The sequence below is a fragment of the Schistocerca americana genome, chromosome 2 (genome assembly GCF_021461395.2).
Source record: "Schistocerca americana isolate TAMUIC-IGC-003095 chromosome 2, iqSchAmer2.1, whole genome shotgun sequence".
NCBI classification, from domain to species: Eukaryota; Metazoa; Arthropoda; class Insecta; order Orthoptera; family Acrididae; genus Schistocerca; species Schistocerca americana.
The window spans coordinates 984,972,589-984,993,580 of record NC_060120.1 but is presented as its reverse complement, the minus strand read 5'-3'; the positions used below and the strand labels follow the sequence as shown (position 1 = coordinate 984,993,580).

The 20,992-nt window shown below is 42.0% G+C and overlaps 1 protein-coding gene and 1 pseudogene across 1 annotated transcript in view; both read right to left on the bottom strand.

Moving 5' to 3' along the window:
* Positions 1-5,379: 5,379 nt before the first annotated feature.
* LOC124596267 (cell division cycle protein 123 homolog) overlaps positions 5,380-20,992 on the bottom strand; it is a 131,224-nt gene continuing 115,611 nt past the window's right edge. The window contains exon 8 of the mRNA XM_047135341.1: positions 5,380-5,655. Within this exon, the coding sequence (XP_046991297.1) occupies positions 5,617-5,655 (39 nt within the window). The 3' untranslated portion in view covers positions 5,380-5,616. The remainder of the gene's footprint in view (positions 5,656-20,992) is intronic.
* On the bottom strand, positions 16,092-16,209 carry LOC124597671 (annotated as a pseudogene).

The following is a 20,992-nucleotide window of genomic DNA, read 5'->3' as shown; positions in this document are numbered from 1 at the left end:
GGGAAATGCTCATAAGCATTCCTTAATAAAGGCAGTTACTACGTAAACAATTACCTGCACAGAATATGTTACTAGTATTTTCGATAGAACTCTTACAATGCTATCCAGAGCTGGCATCAGAGCATACGAACAGACATAATTTTTTTTTTTTGACTAAGTGTGCCCCACAATTAATCAATTACCATACAAACTATTATAACCACAAAAAATTTTATTATGATTATCGATAGAAGTCTTGAGGTGTTAACCAGAACTGTTCATCAAAACTGTTGAACGAATTTACTTTTTCTGTGGAGAAAGTGGGTCTAACATCAAATCAGTTACCGTATAAACTATCATCGCCACAAAAAGATATTATTAGGATTTTCGATAGAGCTCTTGGTGTTCTGTTCAGAACTGTTGTACGAATTTACTTTTTGCGAAAATTGACAAAGAATGTATTCGATACGAAAAATTTTTGGAGTATTGTTGTTTTTTTCGCTAAATTCTGCAGGACTATTCAAATTTTGTACAAATAAGTCTAGAACTATGACATTTCTATCAAGAACTCTGAAAAAATACATATTTCTGAAGAAAAGGATTCCAACTTCACAGTAAGTGAAGAGGTTCCCTCCTTAAATTTCAATTATCTCGTAACGTGTTAGCTGCACAAAAAATTGTAATTAGGATATTCGATAGAACTATTGGGGTTCTGTTCAGAACTGCCCTCAGAACTGTTGTCCGAATTTACTTTTTGCGAAAATCAATAACGAATGTTTGCTATACGAAATTTTTTTCGAGTATTGTTGTTTTATTCGTTAAATTCTGCAGAACTATTCAAATTTTGTACAAAGAACTCTAGAACTATGCCATATCTATCAAGAACTCTGAAAAAAATATATATTTCTGAAAAAAATGGTGCCAACTTCACAGTAAGTGAAAAGATTTTCTCATTAAAATGCAATTATCTCGTAAAATATTAGCTGCAGTAAAAAATGTTACTTGGATTTTCGAAAGAACTCTTGAAGCTCTGTTCAGAACTGTGCTCAGAACTCTTGTACTTATTTACATTTTGCGGAAATTGCCAAAGAATGTTTTCGATACGAAAATTTTTCAAGTATTGTTGTTTTCTTCGCTAAACTCTGCATAACTATTGAAATTTTGTACAGAGAACTCTATAACTATGACTTATCTATCAAGAGCTCTGAAAAAAATATATATTTCTGAAAAAAAGGGTGCCAGCTTCACAGTAGGAGCTCTTATGGAATTCTTAATTAAGTTGCTATTACCTCTTAAACTATTACCGGCACAAAAAAATTTCACTTGGATTTTCGATAGAACTCTTCACGTGGTGTCCAGAACTGTCATCAGAACTGTTGTACGAATAGATTTATATTTTCCGTAAAGAAAGTGTGTCCCATATTAAATCAATTTATCTCAAACCATTATCGCCACAGAAAAATGTTGTTGGGATTTTAGATAGAGCTCTTGCGGTTCTGTTCAGAACTGTCCTCAGAACTGTTGTACAAGTTTAATTTTTGCGAAAATTGACAAAAAATGTTTTCGATACGAAAATTTTTTCGAATATTGTTGTTTTCTTCGCTAAATTCTGCAGAACTATTGAAATTTTGTACAAAGTACTCTAGAACTATGCCATATCTATCAAGAACTCTGAAAAATATATATATTTCTGAAAAAAAGGGTGCCAACTTCACAGTAAGTGAAAAGATTTTCTCATTAAAATGCAATTATCTCGTAAACTATTAGCTGCACAAAAAAATGTTACTTGGATTTTCGAAAGAACTCTTGGAGCTCTGTTCAGAACTGTGCACAGAACTCTTGTACTTATTTACATTTTGCGGAAATTGCCAAAGATCGTTTTCGATACGAACATTTTTTCGAGTATTGTTGTTTTCGTCGCTAAATTCTGCAGAACTATTGAAATTTTGTACAAAGAACTCTAGAACTATGCTACATCTATCAAGAACTGTGAAAAAAATGTATATTTCTCGAAAAAGGGGTGCTAACTTCACACGACTCAGGCTACGACTGTGGAGGACGCTTCGTTGCTGGTGGCACACTGTGAAGGCGAACGAATGAGCAATACAGGAATCCAGTGGCCGTCTAGTTTTGAGAACATTACAAACACAGTGAGTGCAGCACCAAGTGGTCGAGGGAGTGGCGGCTGGAGTCTCCAGGTCCCTCTCTTCTCCTGCTGCCCGCACGATTCTTGGTGTTGGAGAAATCGGGCAGTGCCTGTCACTGTGCTGCGTTGCCATGTACTTAATATTCCACAAGTAAATCGTGTCTTTTCGTCGGTACCGCTGTTCTATTGACAGTCCTGTGCGCAGGTTACCTCCGTCCGAACGGGCCTCTGAACGCCCAACGCCACCGACCGACCGCCGTGTCATCCTCAGCTGACAGGCATCACCGGATGCGCGTGTGGAGGGTGGTGTGGTCAGCACATCGCTCACCCAGCCCTTGTTAGTTTTCATGACTGGTGCCGCTACTTCTCAAAGTAGTTCCTCAATTGGATTCCGCTGGCTGAGTGCACCCTATAGTTCAATTCTTTTTTCTTGGCGGTTCGCGTATGCCCGCCCAGACGCGGGAGATTGCTGCATTGCCAGTTGTACGCGCCAAGAGAAGCAGCGCCATAGTACAGGGTTATTACAAATGATTGAAGCGATTTCACATCTCTACAATAACTTTATTATTTGAGATATTTTCACAATGCTTTGCACACACATACAAAAACTCAAAAAGGTTTTTTAGGCATTCACAAATGTTCGATACGTGCCCCTTTAGTGATTCGGCAGACATCAAGCCGATAATCAAGTTCCTCCCACACTCGGCGCAGCATGTCCCCATCAATGAGTTCGAAAGCATTGTTGATGCGAGCTCGCCGTTCTGGCGCGTTTCTTGGTAGAGGAGGTTTAAACACTGAATCTTTCACATCACTATGCGTGAAACTTGCCCGCACGCGTTCAACCGTTTCTTCGCTCACTGCAGGCCGGCCCGTTGATTTCCCCTTACAGAGGCATCCAGAAGCTTTAAACTGCGCATACCATCGCCGAATGGAGTTAGCAGGTGGTGGATCTTTGTTGAACTTCGTCCTGAAGTGTCGTTGCTACAGAGACGTGCTCCCCGCATTCCGCGCTGTGCACGATTTTGTCATCACTGCACTGCTCGCCTGTGCAGACACATGGTGTTTCGACTGCTTTGACACACTTATCATTCGATTTCACAAAAACAATTTGGCCCAATAATTTGATTTTTACACATCTTCTTGACTGATACCTTCCCCCCATAAATGACTTAATTTTGTTTCGATGTTCAACGCAGTTATTGTGCAGCATTAAATGTAGTAAACCACTACACGAAATGTTGAAGAGTTTACAGAGGTAAAAGTCCATAGCGTATACCTTCCGTATGGTTGATCTCAGTTGCCAATAGAAAGTTCAAAAAATTAGATTCAAACGAATAAAATTCATGAAGTAAGACACTTCGATATTGTTTTTAAACAAAGAAATAATTAAGCACAGAAGACGGTTTGAACTCAGAAACTTCCGATTAGCAGCCAAACACTTTAACCATTACGCTAACGCAGCTCATCATTCAACATAGTCCTTGGAGGACTTTAAACTAGGACGCAAAATACCGACAAACACTGTTGGTATGACTATGTATTACTCACGTTTCGTCGAAGTACAATAGGAAATAAACAATTACCGCTGTTCTTTACTGCATAAAAGCGATTAGTGAGAATAATACAAACACCTTTCCTTGCTATCATCTGAATTAGGAGGCTTATGGCTTGTTTGGTTTAATTAATTAATAGAATATGAAGCAATTGGTATAAAGAATGCTTTTTCCAAACTTTCTATAAAAGAAATTCTGCTATCAAGACATTGCTTTCGTTCAGTTACTTTATTTATGACTGAACGTTTCTAAAACTGAAGACATTCGTCCGTGCTCCGTACTGCAGTCGAGCTCTGGCAACGTCGTTCTCTGTTCATTGGCTGACTGTGTTCTGTGACGTCAGATGCGCAAAACGAACCTAAACTCGGCCGCCGTCATAAATGACACGCACTTTAGTTGCCAACAGCGCCCGGTACACCTCGACGGTCACCCATCCAAGTGTTAGCCAGGCCCGACAATGCTTAACTTCAAACGGGAACCTGTGTTACCAGTGTGGCAAGGCCGTTAGCGAAGGTTGCTTTGAATTAACTCAAAGTACAATCTGGCAGGTTCAAATGACTCTAAGCACTATGGGACTTAACCTCTGAGGTCATCAGTCCCCTAGACTTAGAACTACTTAAACCTAACTAACCTAAGGACATCACACACATAAATGCCCGAGGCAGGATTCGAACCTGCGATCGTAGCAGCAGCGCGATTCCGGACTGAAGCTCCTAGAACCGCTCAGCCACAGCGGCGGATTTGATGTTAAAGGATTAGGCAAACTGTATTTCTCTCCGTAGTGCATCTGCAACTTTTTCTCCATCACAGTTAGTATATTCATTCCATTTGCTTTTTTTTTAATTATTATTATTTCGTCGAGGTATATGCCATGTTAAGTCGCAGGTCTCTTGAAGAAATTTAAGTTGTAATCTCACGCCCGTTTTTTCAACACTGCTTATTTCGCTTGGTTGCAGCTTTTTTGTTATATTTGTTTAATTAGCAGGTAAATTTCTCGTGTGCAAGAGAGAGCTATGGATCTATTTGGGTTATTTCTAAGTATTTGTGCTGCTAATTAAAGGCCGAGAACGCAACACCGCCGCAACAAAAAGCTCAGTCCTTCCACTCAACAGTCCTAGCGCTGCTGCATCACTATAAACCTTTTTCTTTTTATAAGTATTTGATCACTTTGATGGAAACTTTTCTTGATCAATGATTGATTTCTGCATGCAGGCATCTGCAAGATGCACTACTTCTTCAGTTACAATACTATTGACTTTTTATGTCGTATAACTAGCAGTCAGTAAGTAAAATAACGAATCTGGATCACAATGAAAACAGTATATATTGCATTGTCTTTTCGAAGGCTACTGTCTTGAAACTCTGGCAAAATTACCTACTTTTACTGTTCCTGCGTGCTAAGATATACACCAAATCTGTGACTATACTACTAAACAATGATGGAACTTCTTTTCTGACATTCACCTTCTTGTTTATTTGTCATATTGCACACACTTCGGTCATTACAAGCACAAGAGCACACTGCATGTTCAACCTGTGGAGAGTCGCTTATTAAGAAAGAGCAGTTGCTGTGTTAATGAGGAATTTCCAGATCTTTCATTGTAATCGACTGTCTGAATTTGCTCGTACTGTAGTGAAAACGTTATTTATTTTTTCTTAGACAGGAGTAGGTAATAGGATGTAAAGAAGGTGTGAAAGCTGTAACGGAAATAATCTTTATATAATTCATTTCAAGACTATTTACCATACAGGCATTTAAATGAAAATTCCTTCCAGATAATTATTATATTTTTATCTGACAGTGAATCTCATAAGCTGAAAAACAGTAGCCACATGTAATACCACAGAATTAATTGACCATATAATATAACGTTCACTCGGTTTTCTCTCCTCACGGTTTATAATATAGACAGATCCTCCTCGCTTGCAAATCATCGCTCAGCTTTCTTCAGTGCGGCCGTTCTGCTGCCTGACAGCCTGTAAAGAAAAACGAAGTGTCATGTACTTTAATACTGTGAAAAAAATGTAGCTTTAACTTAGTGCTGTACGAAATTATTTCAACGTCATGACTCAATACATTATGGTGCGATTTGGAGCAAGCTGTAGTAGGCTATAGACGCAAAGTAAAGACTGTAAAGTAAAGCGACCCTGTTTGCTGGTAACATTATGCGTCTTGAATGGTTAACGAATCCGCAGACAAAGACGTAATTTCTATTCCTAAGATCCAGCCCGCACCGAAGAACTTTGTTGTAAAACATTCTATGGAAACAGTTCAAAAATTTTTTGTGGCAGTTCAGAAACAGCACTTCCTTCCGCCCATCCCCACACCTCTTCCTACATCTAAAAAAGTCAACATATGTGCTGTTATAACGATAATGTAAATATTTTGAATGTCATAAATATACTTAAACTCAATATGGGACACAAAACTTCGTAATACATGTAACATAAAGAGTAATGAACAGTAGAAGTTATTGTTGCAAGAGAATAGTTTATTAGTTGATGAAAAATAGAAGAAAAAACTAAAGATTACTATCAGTTCATTATTTCGAATCTGGATGACAAACGGCAACTGTGATTTAAATTATCGGTTGCCTAGGTACGATATGCAACCGTTCGCTGATACGATTCATTGTACCTTGTCAGACATCTTTTCTACTAATGCCGGCGTGTTACAAGGTTGCATTCTCTCTCCAGTACTGTTAAATACGGTGACCACGTTATGGGGCAGGTTCTTTCAGACCTGGTATGACGACATCGTTGTAAGGGCAGGAAAATTAAGTAGGGAGATGACATTCTGATAACTGCAACAGACGAGCATCAACTGGAAAGCATCATGCAATGGCTGTCCGAACGACAGTTATAGTAGAAACGGCGACACAGGAGAATTATCGAAAAATAATAGAAAAGACTAAGACCTCGGCACTATTATTTGTGAAGGACCGCGAAAACGCAAGCCACTCGTGGCAGTATATCACGTGCCCAATAGACTTACCGACGAGGAGTTTCTAGAAAGCCTTTACGAGCAGAATCTAAGCGGTGACACCACGAAAGGAGACTTACAGGGAGAAGTCAAAAGAAGATTTTAAACACGGCCTAAGGGAAGGAGTTCCAGTCATCAGGTACTGGAGGTCAGCTCACACCTGTACAGATTCCTTACACGAAGACAGATTGTCTACACAGACTTCGAATCACTCTCTGTGGAAGACTACACAGTAGTAAACTAATGTTTTAAGTGTTGTGACCTAGGAAATAGGACTAAAACCTGCTGAAAGTCCGACGTTACCTGTGCCAAGTGTGGCAACAAACGACACAAGCGCACTGAGTGCACATTCGAGGCTTGCGTCTGCGTCAACTGCAAATACAGAGGCCGTTTCTGCAATAAAACAATAGGAGGTGATTGTCAGACCTATAAAGAATTGCATGACCGGCTCCTGGACAGTATAGACAATGGCAGCTAAAATCAGCACACACACAAGAAACGCGAACATCCAAAGCCAATCACCCAAAACACATAAATACAAATCACTGTCAACATTACAGGGAAGCTACCAAAGAGCAATTTTCTGGAGAAGACAAATGAATCTTCTGCCGGAGAATTACGACGATAATGAACTCTTCCCGTCCCTAACCCACTCAACAACGTTACAGGATAGCTCTATTAATACGATAGAATACATAGATGACATGACAATCGGTGGCTCCATCCACTACGAGGCGGCAAAGCAAATCAAAAGACAATTACGCCGCTGGATAAATAACATTAACGTAGAGGATAAATGAGTTGGAAGATGAGTTTACATATATTGCACACAAAAAGATGTACAAACAAAACCGACATACTCATTCACAATTTCTCCCAACCGAAGTACATCACATCATACACACAAGACGAACACAAACCGGAATCATCATCACATGGAAAACCCTATAACACACGTAAATGTGAGCAGTACATCAAGCCAGTCAAATTTGTCTCGTGAGGCACTCTTCACCCCAGACAAAAGGAACAAGGAATTGAGAGATACATAGAGCCTGAATCAATAGACACCGAAACAATCAGGCCACAAATCAATACAAAACTCAGAACTACCGGACCCAGACTTATAAAAGTAGACAAATTAGATGAGGACAAATCTGATGGAGACACATGTCACATTTGCAACGATGTCAACGTGCGTCTGGAACAACCACCACTACTAACATCAACAAAGACACCATAACACATACAGTCAGTCAGTCCCACACACATCACCACCATCGCCGACACCACACCAGCAACATCACCGACATCACTGAAAAACGTGTGAAGGCAAGAAAGCATTGAAAAAGCGTGTGACAAAATGAAGAGTAACCATACGACATCCAAAGAGATCTTAAAATCTCGCCCAATCAGCGGCCAACACCAAACCACAATCCATCTAGTACCACCACAGAAACCGCAACAGAAACCACCACCAACAGGAAGCCAGCTACGCCTAATTATGATAATTTAGAATTTAACTTACTTTTAAGTAGGCTAGAGAAAAAAGAGATACTGCAGACAGCGTAGCGGATGATACTTAGATTGTGCCATCCAAAGGGAGATTCTCTTTGTTTTCCAGTAACTGAGCAGACAGAGAGAATCATCCTAAGTACAGAAAACGTCAGCAGAGCCGCTACTCGACCGCATGCTCCAGGTCTGCTTGCGCAGGTCAGAATCATTCGACTTGGACAAAATATGTACAGATCATGTAAGATCACAGACGAACACATTTTGATTACTCACAGACAGGCAGTAAATGACAAGTTTATTTGTGTGGCCATCCTCCGCAGCAAGCATATAAATACTTGTTTTGAAAATAAAGCTGCCTTTTCCTGCTGCTAGTTACTTTATCTATCCCACACTTAGATTGGGCCATCCAAAGGGAGATTCTCTCTGTTTTCCAGTAACTGATTCGTTGATCTGCGTTTCCTCACATCTGGTCTGGAGGTCGCACCACCACTTTTATCACTGCGATATAATCACATCTTTGTGTTATCGCCTTCCACACACTGTCCGTACGTTGTGAAAAACAGTGTATCGAGTGACAAAAGAACAGTAGACAGCCACAAAAAAGAGTGAGAAACATGGTGAACAGCAAAGATTCAGGAGAAGCTACTGTGTAAGCGCTTGCAAACATCCAGAGCTCTCAGGCGTATGAGCGAACACCAATTCGGCTTCGGAACTGGCAGATCAATAGATGATGCCATCAACCAGGCTCTACTTGTAGATAATACTACAACACAGAAATACGCCATGGCAATAATGATTGACAATGCCGGGGCATTCGATAACCTCTGGTGGGCCGCAATGTTTCAGAGGTTAAGACATCCGGAGGTACCGCAATCACTGTACAACAGTTTCCTAGACTTCTGTAAAGACCGATTAGCCGAATATCAGATGCACAGCCGGAAGATAGTCAAAATAATTACCAAAGGCTGTCCTCAAGGGTCGATCTGCGGCCCCATCTTCTGGGACATAAAAATCGAGCCTCTGCTACAACTTCTAGATGGGGATGACAGGTCAGACGGAATTATCGCTTACGCAGATGACCTATTAGTTGTAGTCACTGCAAACAACAGAGCCTAGTTAGAAGAGAAAGCCAATGGACTACTACAAACAATTACACAATGGCGTCACAACAATAAACTCAGGATAGCCGAAAACAAAACAACATACACGTTACTGAAAGGATCACTCCAAAGGAATTCTTCAGTTAAAACTGGGGACACAAACATCAAACGAGCACACGTTACGCGCTATCTTGGGGTACACATAAATGGGAAATCGAATTTCCACGAACACAAAAGGTTAACAACAGACAAAGCAGAAAAAAATACTACACAAATTGGTGAGGCTACAATCAAAACAGTACAGACTACCACTACCAGTCATACGGACATACCACTGTGCGCTCTTCGAATCAGTACTCAGCTTCGCAGCTAACACGTGGGCACACAGACTAAACCTGGTCACCAACAAAGCATCAGTCGGACGATGGCAGAGAAGTGTTGTACTCAGGTATCGGCACCACCTCAGTGGATGCACTGTGTGGGTGCTCGGAATATGCCTCATAGATATCACGATCAAATACAGAGCTGCAAGGTACTGGTTAAAGATGGGGAGACTAGGTAAGGTACACACAATAACTGGTGTGCCGATACAGACGATATGTCACCTTAAAAGGATACATGGGAAGGTGAGTGGGATGTAAGTGATCAGGGACGTAAACTGCACGACTTCCTCCCTGATATAAGGGAGCGGTTGAGAACGAAACATATCGATCTCAGTCGCGGTATGGTAGATTTCTTAACCAGACACAGACCTTACCCACGCACTTGAACCGCGTTTTCTAAGGCAGACACCTAAATGCACATCCATAGAAGAAGATTCACCAGAACACACTGTCTTTTTCTGCGGACAGTACGCGAACAATAGACATATACTTCACTTAGACTACACAGAAACAGATGAAGAACAATGGGCACAATTAAGCTTATTGACAAAGAGTATTTCAAAACAACACATGAAGAGTACGTGGGGACATTACGTAACACACATGCCTGTATGCAGCGTAACAACAATCTCCGGAGGGTGGACGCCGAAATTCACAGTGACAGCGGAAACATTGATAATGAAGAGGAACAGGAGGAGGAGGACGAGATGTGACAGTAAATAAGCGTAAGATGCTGGCGATCTAGCCAAGAAATCGCCAAATGCTGTACACGGATGAGCACCTAAAGTTAATACATAGGATTAGCAATACATAGGATTAGCAATACCAATAATCAATTGTTTGTGTGTGTGTGTGTGTGTGTGTGTGTGTGTGTGTGACATGCAGTCAACAGCTCGAAGAAATCTTCCCGAGGTATTCGGCGTCAGTCACAATCGGTGATGGCACTAACAAATCTCTCCTCTATCCTATCATCTTTTTATATTCTTCTTGAAAAATACAACAAAATTTTATTTATATTTCAACCTTAAATTACTGTTATTTTGAAAAGTGTTATTCTTTGTAAATGTTGTGGATAAAACAAAAGAAAAGAAAACTGCAAAAGGCTGAAAAACGAAAATTGTAAGACGTACGACCTATTTTAAAACATCAGGTAAGAGGTCTATAATTTGGCAATAAATAAATAATAAAAAGAAACGTCCAAACGAAGCACAGAATATGGTCCTTGAAAGTAAGAACAGAAATACCAAAGTGATTACTGCAGACCTTTCTAATGACAACTGACCTGACATCACAAGAACTGCTGGCTACGAGGTCGTCAGTCACGTAGAGTATTTATGATCTGTTGTCACTGATACAGGAGATATATTCGATTAAGATAAATTCTACAGCAAATCTTGCTCGTACCTGGAAGTACAGCTCCATCACTTCCAAGGCAAAGAACACCGTCGTCCGAACTCTAATCTTCCCTATCGTGCCCTATGCAGCAGAAACATGGACGACGAAGACGGTGGATCGTCGCAAGATCGAAGCTCTGGAATTGTAGTGTTATAGAAGTTTACTCCCCCCCATGAACAATGGACCTTGCCGATGGTGGGGAGGCTTGCGTGCCTCAACGATACAGATGGCCGTACCGTAGGTGCAACCACAACGGAGGGGTATCTGTTGAGAGGCCAGACAAACATGTGGTTCCTGAAGAGGGGCAGCAGCCTTTTCAGTAGTTGCAGGGGCAACAGTCTGGATGATTGACTGATCTGGCCTTGTAACATTAACCAAAACGGCCTCGCTGTGCTGGTACTGCGAACGGCTGAAAGCAAGGGGAAACTACAGCCGTAATTTTTCCCGAGGACATGCAGCTTTACTGTATGATTAAATGACGATGGCGTCCTCTTGGGTAAACTATTCCGGAGGTAAAATAGTCCCCCATTCGGATCTCAGGGCGGGGACTACTCAAGAGGACGTCGTTATCAGGAGAAAGAGAACTGGCGTTCTACGGATCGGAGCGTGGAATGTCAGATCCCTTAATCGGGCAGGTAGATTAGAAAATCTAAAAAGGGAAATGGATAGGTTAAAGTTAGATATAGTGGGAATTAGTGACGTTCGGTGGCAGGAGGAACAAGACTTTTGGTCAGGTGATTACAGGGTTATAAATACAAAATCAAATAGGGGTAATGCAGGAGTAGGTTTAATAATGAATAAAAAAATAGGAGTGCGGGTTAGCTACTACAAACAGCATAGTGAACGCATTATTGTGACCACGATAGACACAAAGCCCATGCCTACTACAGTAGTACAAGTTTATATGCCAACTAGCTCTGCAAATGATGTAGAAATTGATGAAATGTATGACGAGATAAAAGAAATTATTCAGGTAGTGAAGGGAGACGAAAATTTAATAGTCATGGGTGACTGGAATTCGTCAGTAGGAAAAGGGGGAGAAGGAAACATAGTAGGTGAATATTGATTGGGGGACAGAAATGAAAGAGGAAGCCGCCTTGTAGAATTTTCCACATAGCATAACTTAATCATAGCTAACACTTGGTTCAAGAATCATAAAAGAAGGTTGTATACCTGGAAGAATCCTGGAGATACTAAAAGGTATCAGATAGACTATATAATGGTAAGACAGAGATTTAGGAACCAGGTTTTAAATTGTAAGACATTTCCAGGGGCAGATGTGGATTCTGACCACAATCTATTGGTTATGAACTGCAGATTGAAACTGAAGAAACTGCAAAAAGGTGAGAATTTAAGGAGATGGGACCTGGATAAACTGAAAGAACCAGAAGTTGTAGAGAGTTTCAGGGAGAGCATAAGGGAACAATTGACAGGAATGGGGGAAATAAATACAGTAGAAGACGAATGGGTAGCTCTGAGGGACGAAGTAGTGAAGGCAGCAGACGATCAAGTAGGTAAAAAGACGAGGGCTAATAGAAATCCTTGGGTAACAGAAGAAATATTGAATTTAATTGATGAAAGGAGAAAATATAAAAATGCAGTAAATGAAGCAGGCAAAAATGAATACAAACGTCTCATAAATGAGATCGACATGAAGTGCAAAATGGCTAAGCAGGGATGGCTAGAGGACAAATGTAAGGATGTAGAGGCCTGTCTCACTAGGGGTAAGATAGATACTGCCTACAGGAAAATTAAAGAGACCTTTGGAGAGAAGAGAACCACTTGTATGAATATCAAGAGCTCAGATGGCAACCCAGTTCTAAGCAAAGAAGGGAAGGCAGAAAGGTGGAAGGAGTATATAGAGGGTTTATACAAGGGCGATGTACTTGAGGACAATATTATGGAAAAGGAAGAGGATGTAGATGAAGACGAAATGGGAGATAAGATACTGCGTGAAGAGTTTGACAGAGCACTGAAACACCTGAGTCGAAACAAGGCCCCGGGAGTAGACAACATTCCATTAGAACTACTGATGGCCTTGGGAGAGCCAGTCATGACAAAACTCTACCATCTGGTGAGCAAGATGTATGAGACAGGCGAAATACCCTCAGACTTCAAGAAGAATATAATAATTCCAATCCCAAAGAAAGCAGGTGTTGACAGATGTGAAAATTACCGAACTATCAGTTTAATAAGTCACAGTTGCAAAATACTAACGCGAATTCTTTACAGACGAATGGAAAAACTGGTAGAATCGGACCTCGGGGAAGATCAGTTTGGATTCCGTAGAAATGTTGGAACACGTGAGGCAATACTAACCTTACGACTTATCTTAGAAGAAAGATTAAGAAAAGGCAAACCTATGTTTCTAGCATTTGTAGACTTAGAGAAAGCTTTTGACAATGTTAACTGGAATACTCTCTTTCAAATTCTGAAGGTGGCAGGGGTAAAATACAGCGAGCGGAAGGTTATTTACAATTTGTACAGAAACCAGATGGCAGTTATAAGAGTCGAGGGGCATGAAAGGGAAGCAGTGGTTGGGAAAGGAGTGAGATAGGGTTGTAGCCTCTCCCCGATGTTATTCAATATTGAGCAAGCAGTAAAGGAAACAAAAGAAAAATTCGGAGTAGGTATTAAAATTCATGGAGAAGAAGTAAAAACTTTGAGGTTTGCCGATGACAATGTAATTCTATCAGAGACAGCAAAGGACTTGGAAGAGCAGTTGAACGGAATGGACAGTGTCTTGAAAGGAGGATATAAGATGAACATCAACAAAAGCAAAACAAGGATAATGGAATGTAGTCAAATTAAATCTGGTGATGCTGAGGGAATTAGATTAGGAAATGAGACACTCAAAGTAGTAAAGGAGTTTTGCTATTTAGGGAGTAAAATAACTGATGATGGTCGAAGTAGAGAGGATATAAAATGTAGACTGGCAATGACAAGGAAATCGTTTCTGAAGAAGAGAAATTTGTTAACATCGAGTATAGATTTAAGTGTCAGGAAGTCATTTCTGAAAGTATTTGTATGGAGTGTAGCCATGTATGGAAGTGAAACATGGACGATAACTAGTTTGGACAAGAAGAGAATAGAAGCTTTCGAAATGTGGTGCTACAGAAGAATGCTGAAGATAATGTGGGTAGATCACGTAACTAATGAGGAGGTACTGAATAGAATTGGGGAGAAGAGAAGTTTGTGGAACAACTTGACCAGAAGAAGGGATCGGTTGGTAGGGCATGTTTTGAGGCATCAAGGGATCACAAATTTAGCATTGGAGGGCAGCGTGGAGGGTAAAAATCGTAGAGGGAGACCAAGAGATGAATACACTAAGCAGATTCAGAAGGATGTAGGTTGCAGTAGGTACTGGGAGATGAAGAAGCTTGCACATGATAGAGTAGTATGGAGAGCTGCATCAAACCAGTCTCAGGACTGAAGACCACAACAACAGAAGTTTACTTCGAATACCATGGACAACGCACAGTACTAATGAATCGATCGTCAAGCAGCTCGGCATGAGAAGAAGTGTCGATTCCTGTCAATCAAAATCAGTTGAAATGCACTGACGGAAAAAAAATCACAACACCAAGAAGGTGTGCGACGTAAGCGAAACTTGCAGGCGCGTTTCTATGCCTGTCAGATGATGTCTATTCAAATTTCGCGGCAGTCGCATAAGACTAACGCTGGTAGCGGCACTACGAGGATGCAAATCAGGTTTGCGTTAAATACACGCTGTAACGGTCGTGAGCATTAGTTACCTTTGAGACTGGACGTGGTCAGCTGATGTTAATCAAGAACGCCTTCAGGGAGACTAAGACGCCATTGTCAACACTGAGTTTGAACGAGGTTGTGTAATAGGGCTACGAGAATATGGATGTTCCTTCCGCGATACTGCAGAACGACGTGGCAGGGTTGTAGTCTCTGTTCATGATGGCTGGCAGCGGTGGTCACTGGAACATACAGTCGCAAGAAGACCGGGCTCCAGATGGCTGAGTGGCACTGCCGAGAGGGAAGACCATCGTGTTAGGCGTATCACTCTGGGGCATCGTAACTGCAACTGCAGCAGTAATCTGAGCAGCAGTTGGCACACGGTGACTCTACATCTGTTACTTCAAGGACGACTCCGAGCCAGACGATCTGTAGCGTGCTTTTCACTGACCCCAAACCACTACCATCAGCGACTTCAGTGATGTCAAGCGAGAGCTCACTGGAGGGCAGGGTGGAGGTCTGTTATGTATTCTGATGAAAGCTGGTCCTGCCCCGGTGCCAGTGACGGCAGTCTGTTCTCGAGGAGGAGGCCAGCTGAGTGCATGGAACCAACCTGTCTGCATAGATTTTATATGACAGCAGGACCACTATCGCGGTTATCCCACGCAGCCCGATTGCAGATCTGCACTTCAGTATGTTGATTCGACCTGTTGTGCTGCCATTCATGAACAGCGTTCCAGGGGCTATTTGCCAACAGGAAAACGCTCGCCCACATACCCATGTTGTAACCCGACATGCTCTACAGTGTCGACATGTTGCCTTTGGCCGTTCGATCATCAGATCTGTCTTCAATTGAGTATATATGTGACATCATTGGACGAAAACTTCAGCGTCATCCCAAACAGCGTTAATTGCCTCTGTATTGTCTGACCAACTACAGACATGGAACTCCAGCCCACAAACTGACATCTGTACAACACACTGCATGTAAGTTTGTACGTTGGCATTCAACATTCTGGCTGTTACACTGGTTATTAACGTACTAGCATTTCACATTTGCAATGGTTTATTTCGCACTTACATTAACCTGTGATCCTGCAATGTTAATCACTTGAATGTGTTACCAAGATAAATGCACTCCGTCTTCAGGCCACAAGTGGCCCACCGGGACCATCCGGCCGCCGTGTCATCCTCACTGAGGATGCGGATGGGAGGGGCGTGTGGTCAGCACACCGCTCTCCCGGTCGTTATGATGGTTTTCTTTGACCGGAGCCGCTATTATTCGGTCGAGTAGCTCCTCAATTGGCATCACGAGGCTGAGTGCACCCCGAAAAATGGCAACAGCGCATGGCGGCCCGGATGGTCACCCATCCAAGTGCCGGCCAAGCCCGACAGCGCTTAACTTCGGTGATTTGACGGGAACCGGTGTATCCACTGCGGCAAGGCCGTTGCCTACCTAGACAAATGTATCCCCGAAATTTCATTACTCTACATTAATTATTTTCCCGTCAGTATATTTTGGTCACATTGCCAGAAGGCAAGATGCAATGGAAAGAACTATGATACAGGGAACAGTCGACGGCCGAAGACCTAGAGGAGGCACCATTGCAGTGGATAGACCAGATTAAACGCCTGACCGGGGTGGGCTTGCTGCCAGCAGGTCAACATGCCCAGGTCAGAGCTTCGTGGAGGTAGGTCGTCGAGCGGATTACCACGTGATGCAACTAAACCCTTGCGAAGGGATAGACTAAAGAGAGGGAAGCAGTTTTCGAGCCACAGCATGCTCGTCACTAACTGGAGGTATTACAGGAATATAATTTTTGGACTCCGTGCAGCTACACGCTAGATTCGTGGTGATTTTATTGCATCTTAGTACCAAAGAAAACAAAAATTAAAGTGTGTGTGTGCTTGTGTGTGTGTGTGTGTGTGTGTGAGAGAGAGAGAGAGAGAGAGAGAGAGAGAGAGAGAGAGAGAGAGAGAGAGAGAGAGATGGATGATGGATAAAATGTACATCATCGAAATGGAATTTGTCATGGATATCAAGATGCCATGCTATCACCATGACCCACGCGTCCCCGGCGTCTAGCGGCAAATGCTCCAGAAAATAACGTTCCTGTAATACCTCCGTCTGGCGATGAGCCTGCAGCTGATTGATCGAACTACAATACTGTTTGGAAAAAGTGGAACACCAAGAGCGAGAGTTGTGATCACAATGAGATTTATTCCATTGCTTAGCGAAATGACACTACAAAAATGATGAGAATTACAGACCTTTAAATGCATGTAGCCAGGCACCTCTTTCCCACTGGGCACGTGCCCAGGGCCCCGTGATCGACAGGGGCTCCCAAGCTCCTACCAGATCACCAAACGATAACCGATATTTGCTCGTATCATCGTAAAACAAATTCATTTCGAAAAAATCGAACGATAATGACTGACTACAATAGCTACTTGCTTATTAGCTTTGCGCAGTGCACAGTTCGGCACGGAGCGAACAGCGACGTAAAATTAAACGTGACCTACCGACTTAAATAAACCGACTCGACGATCGGAAATTCTGAATTTGTCTGCGGTGTTGTGGCGTTTCTTTTGTTTGTAGTTGTTACTGACTCTGCTCCGAGGTATTTTTTGATTAAATCGTCGTTTGCCTGTTTTGTTTTGCGTTAGCGACTAGAAAATGAAAGTGTCGAAAGAAAATGGTGGTTGTACTCGCCTTCCAAAAACTTTGTATTTTGTTGTTCATACTGTTTATTTAACCCTTCTGATGTAAAACTATACTCTCCGAGTGGATGTAGTCATTGGAAGTACATAAATCACATAATTTTAACACATGAAAATAGCCCAGCACATAGGCAATCCATGATGACTTATCTGGCACGAAGCAAAGCGGTTTGTAGATTAGATATAGACTAATTATCTCAACATAAAAAAGAAGTGGATTACTGGAGATATGTAATTAAACGTAGTGTGGCCTTCGTACAACTTCTAACATCGAGAGGGCTTCCATTTCGCGGTGACAATGAAATTCGAGGATCTCACAACAATGGAAATTATTTGGGATGTATGGAATTATTGGGTGAATTCAATCCTTTTCTTGCAGATCACTTACAAAAATTCGGGAATCCTGGAAAAGGTAACACTTCTTATTTATCATCGAATATCTGTAATGAGTTTATTGACGTAATGGGAAAAAAGCTTCTGAAACTTACAAATGAAGTTAGATTAGCAAAATATTTTTCTATTAGCGTTGACAGTACGCCCCATCTGTCTCATGTAGACCACCTAACTTTTTTAATTCGACCGTGTTGCTGTTGAAAGGTTCCTTACATTTATACCTATTAAAGCCCATAAATCTGAGTATTTAGCGGAAACCATCTTGAATTTTTTGGATAATTATGATATTCCCACAAAAGATTGCAGAGGACAAAGCTACGGCAATGCTTCAAATACGGCGAGGAAATATACTGGTCTACAAGCACGAATCAAGGAGAAATGTGAATTTGCCACCTTTGTACAATGTGCGGGACATTCACTAATCTTGGTAGGTCTCCAAGCTGCTGGGTGTGTATCAGAGCCAACAAAGTTTTTCAAATGGTTCAGAAAGCGTACAACTTTTTGTCGAGTTCTACCCAGCGATGAAATATATTAACAGAACATTTAGGTTAAAAAAACTTATAATAAATATTTCACAAATCAGAGGGACGGCCCGAGCTGATGCAGTAAACGCCTTGCATTAAGGTCAAAAACAAATCATAGAAACTTTGATGCCCATCGCACAAGATATAGGACAGGCAAGACGAACCAGAGACGAAGCCCTTAGTCTGTCCAAAAAAAATGGAAAGCTGGAATTTATTATTTAACGGAAATTTGGAGCTCTATATTGGAAAGAATATACAAAACAAGCAATTATCTTCAGAAAGAAACAATAACACTGCACGTTACAACTAATTTGTTCGCTTCACTTGATGATTTTATCATTAACCTCAAGGATAAATTTTACTTCGGATCGTCCGCCAAAGAAAGCAACCCGGAATCTGACTACAAGGACCTACCTCAAAGAACAAAATGTAGAGACTCACGCCAGAGTTTTTTTGATGGCTCTGCACCGTCAGTCAAACTGAATGGAAAAGAGAAATTCAAAGTAGAAACCTTTCTTCCCATAACTGATACCTTGAGCGTTCATCTAAAACAGCGATTAAGTTCGTATGAGAACAGTAGTCAACGCTTTGGTTTATTTTTTCGCTGTTAAACTCTGAATTCCGAAGAGCTGAGACAAAGTTGCAAAGAATTTTCTGAAATTTGTTATGAAGACGTTAACTAGTAAGAGTTAGAAACGGAATGTCTGCATTTAACAGGATACTTGAAAATTGTTCACGGTAAAAACGGAGGGACTAACAGTATATGGGGAAAATATCACCTTTTGAAAGAAAACAAAACTGAAGACACATTTCGAAATGTAGAAAACGCATTGAGAATCTTTTTAAGCATGATGGTAATCAACTGCAGTGCGGAACGCTCCTTCTCCAAACTGAAAAAGAATAAAAAAGTATGCTCAAAAATAAGAATAAAAATGTATGCTCAAAAATACAGATTTTGAACAAGTGATTAACCATTTTGCTCCTCTCAAATCTAGAAGGGTACCTCTTCAATCAACATAGATTTCAGGCACTAACCTGTGAATGCTGAAAGAGTTACTTTTATGGGTTATATTATATTACCTATTCACTTAATGTTACTGTAAAGAAATAAAAATATATACAGACCCTCGCTTATCTACTTTCCTTGTCTATTCTAACAAAATAGTGCTCTATCAAGGTCATAGGGACCCTAATGTGCCCAGGGCCTCCAACAGGTTAAAGATGGCCCTGGCTGTGGCTGCGGATATTCAGTACGGAGTAGCGTCACAATGTGCTGCTGTCAGAGCCGCCAGACGTCGTGGCTTAGAATCAAAGAATGCTTGAAAATTATGCTGGGGAATACTCTGCCATGTTGTAGCTGCTGGAGAACCTGAACGAACAAGCTGCCGACCGACCATATCCCAGGGCGACATGTCAGGCGAACGAACCGGCGAGGGAAGCAATGGTACCTAACTTTGTTCGAAAAAGGTTGCACAAACCTCGTCACAGGCGGTCATGCATTGTCCTGTTGAAATATGGTAAGTGGTACGGCCTACAGGAGGGGCAGTGCCTCGGACTGTAAAATGTCCGTGATGTAGCGGTAGCTGCTCAGATTGCCCTCAAGACGTAGGAGGCGAAATGCCGTGTTATATGCAATAACGCCCCAAACCATCACACCCGGCATTTGTCCGCTACGCCGCTCGACAGTCTGCCCAATCGCGTTCACCACAGCGGCGTCGAATGCATTTGCGGCCATCACTGTAGGGCAAGTTGGAGCCGGACTCATCCGGAAAAATATTTTGCCATTCAGCGCGCCAGCGTCGGCGTTCACGTACCAATTGCAGTTAGTGGGTTCTAGTCAACGGAAGGCGACGCATTGACATGCTTGCTACCCGTCCACCCTGCAGAAGACAACATCGAACCGTCGACGCAGACACGTCCACACCCGTTGCAGTGTCCCAACATCGCGCCAAGTCTGTGGACGAAACTGTTCTGTCCGTCACGGCCAAATGGACCACCTCGCGCTGTGGTCGCATTGTGTCGTCCAGCACCCTATTGGCGCCGTGTACGGCACCTTCTCTCCTCTGGTTCCACATACGCCTCGATGTTGAAGCAGCGTACCCTGCACGAGCCGCAATGTCATGGAACGACAGACCCGCCCCTCGGTAACCGATCATTTTTTCCCCCTCCGAACGCACTCAGATGCCGATATTCCACCCTGTGATCTCGGCGAGGCATAGTGGCACTTGGTTACACGTTTCCACTTCGTATGATAGCTCCGTATCGACTGAGCGTTACGTCACACTGACCTGTCCGGTCACACAAGAGAGGGCGGTGCACAGGCCTACGTGCACGCCACATCTCTGCCATATAAGGCGCTTATTATGGTTCCACTGTTCTACTTCTCCTCTTATCGTCGCTTGTTGCTGACCATTGCTTCTGACAAGGGAAACTCCCCGTCGCAACCCCCTCATATTTAGTGGTAAAACAGCCTAGTAGATAGAGCGTCAAAAACTGAACACAGATCAAGCATGAAACCAGGGAGTACGTGTACTGAACTGTGAAAAAAGGTGTAAAATGGAAACAGTGAGTGGTCCATATTTTTTTTTTTTTTTTTTT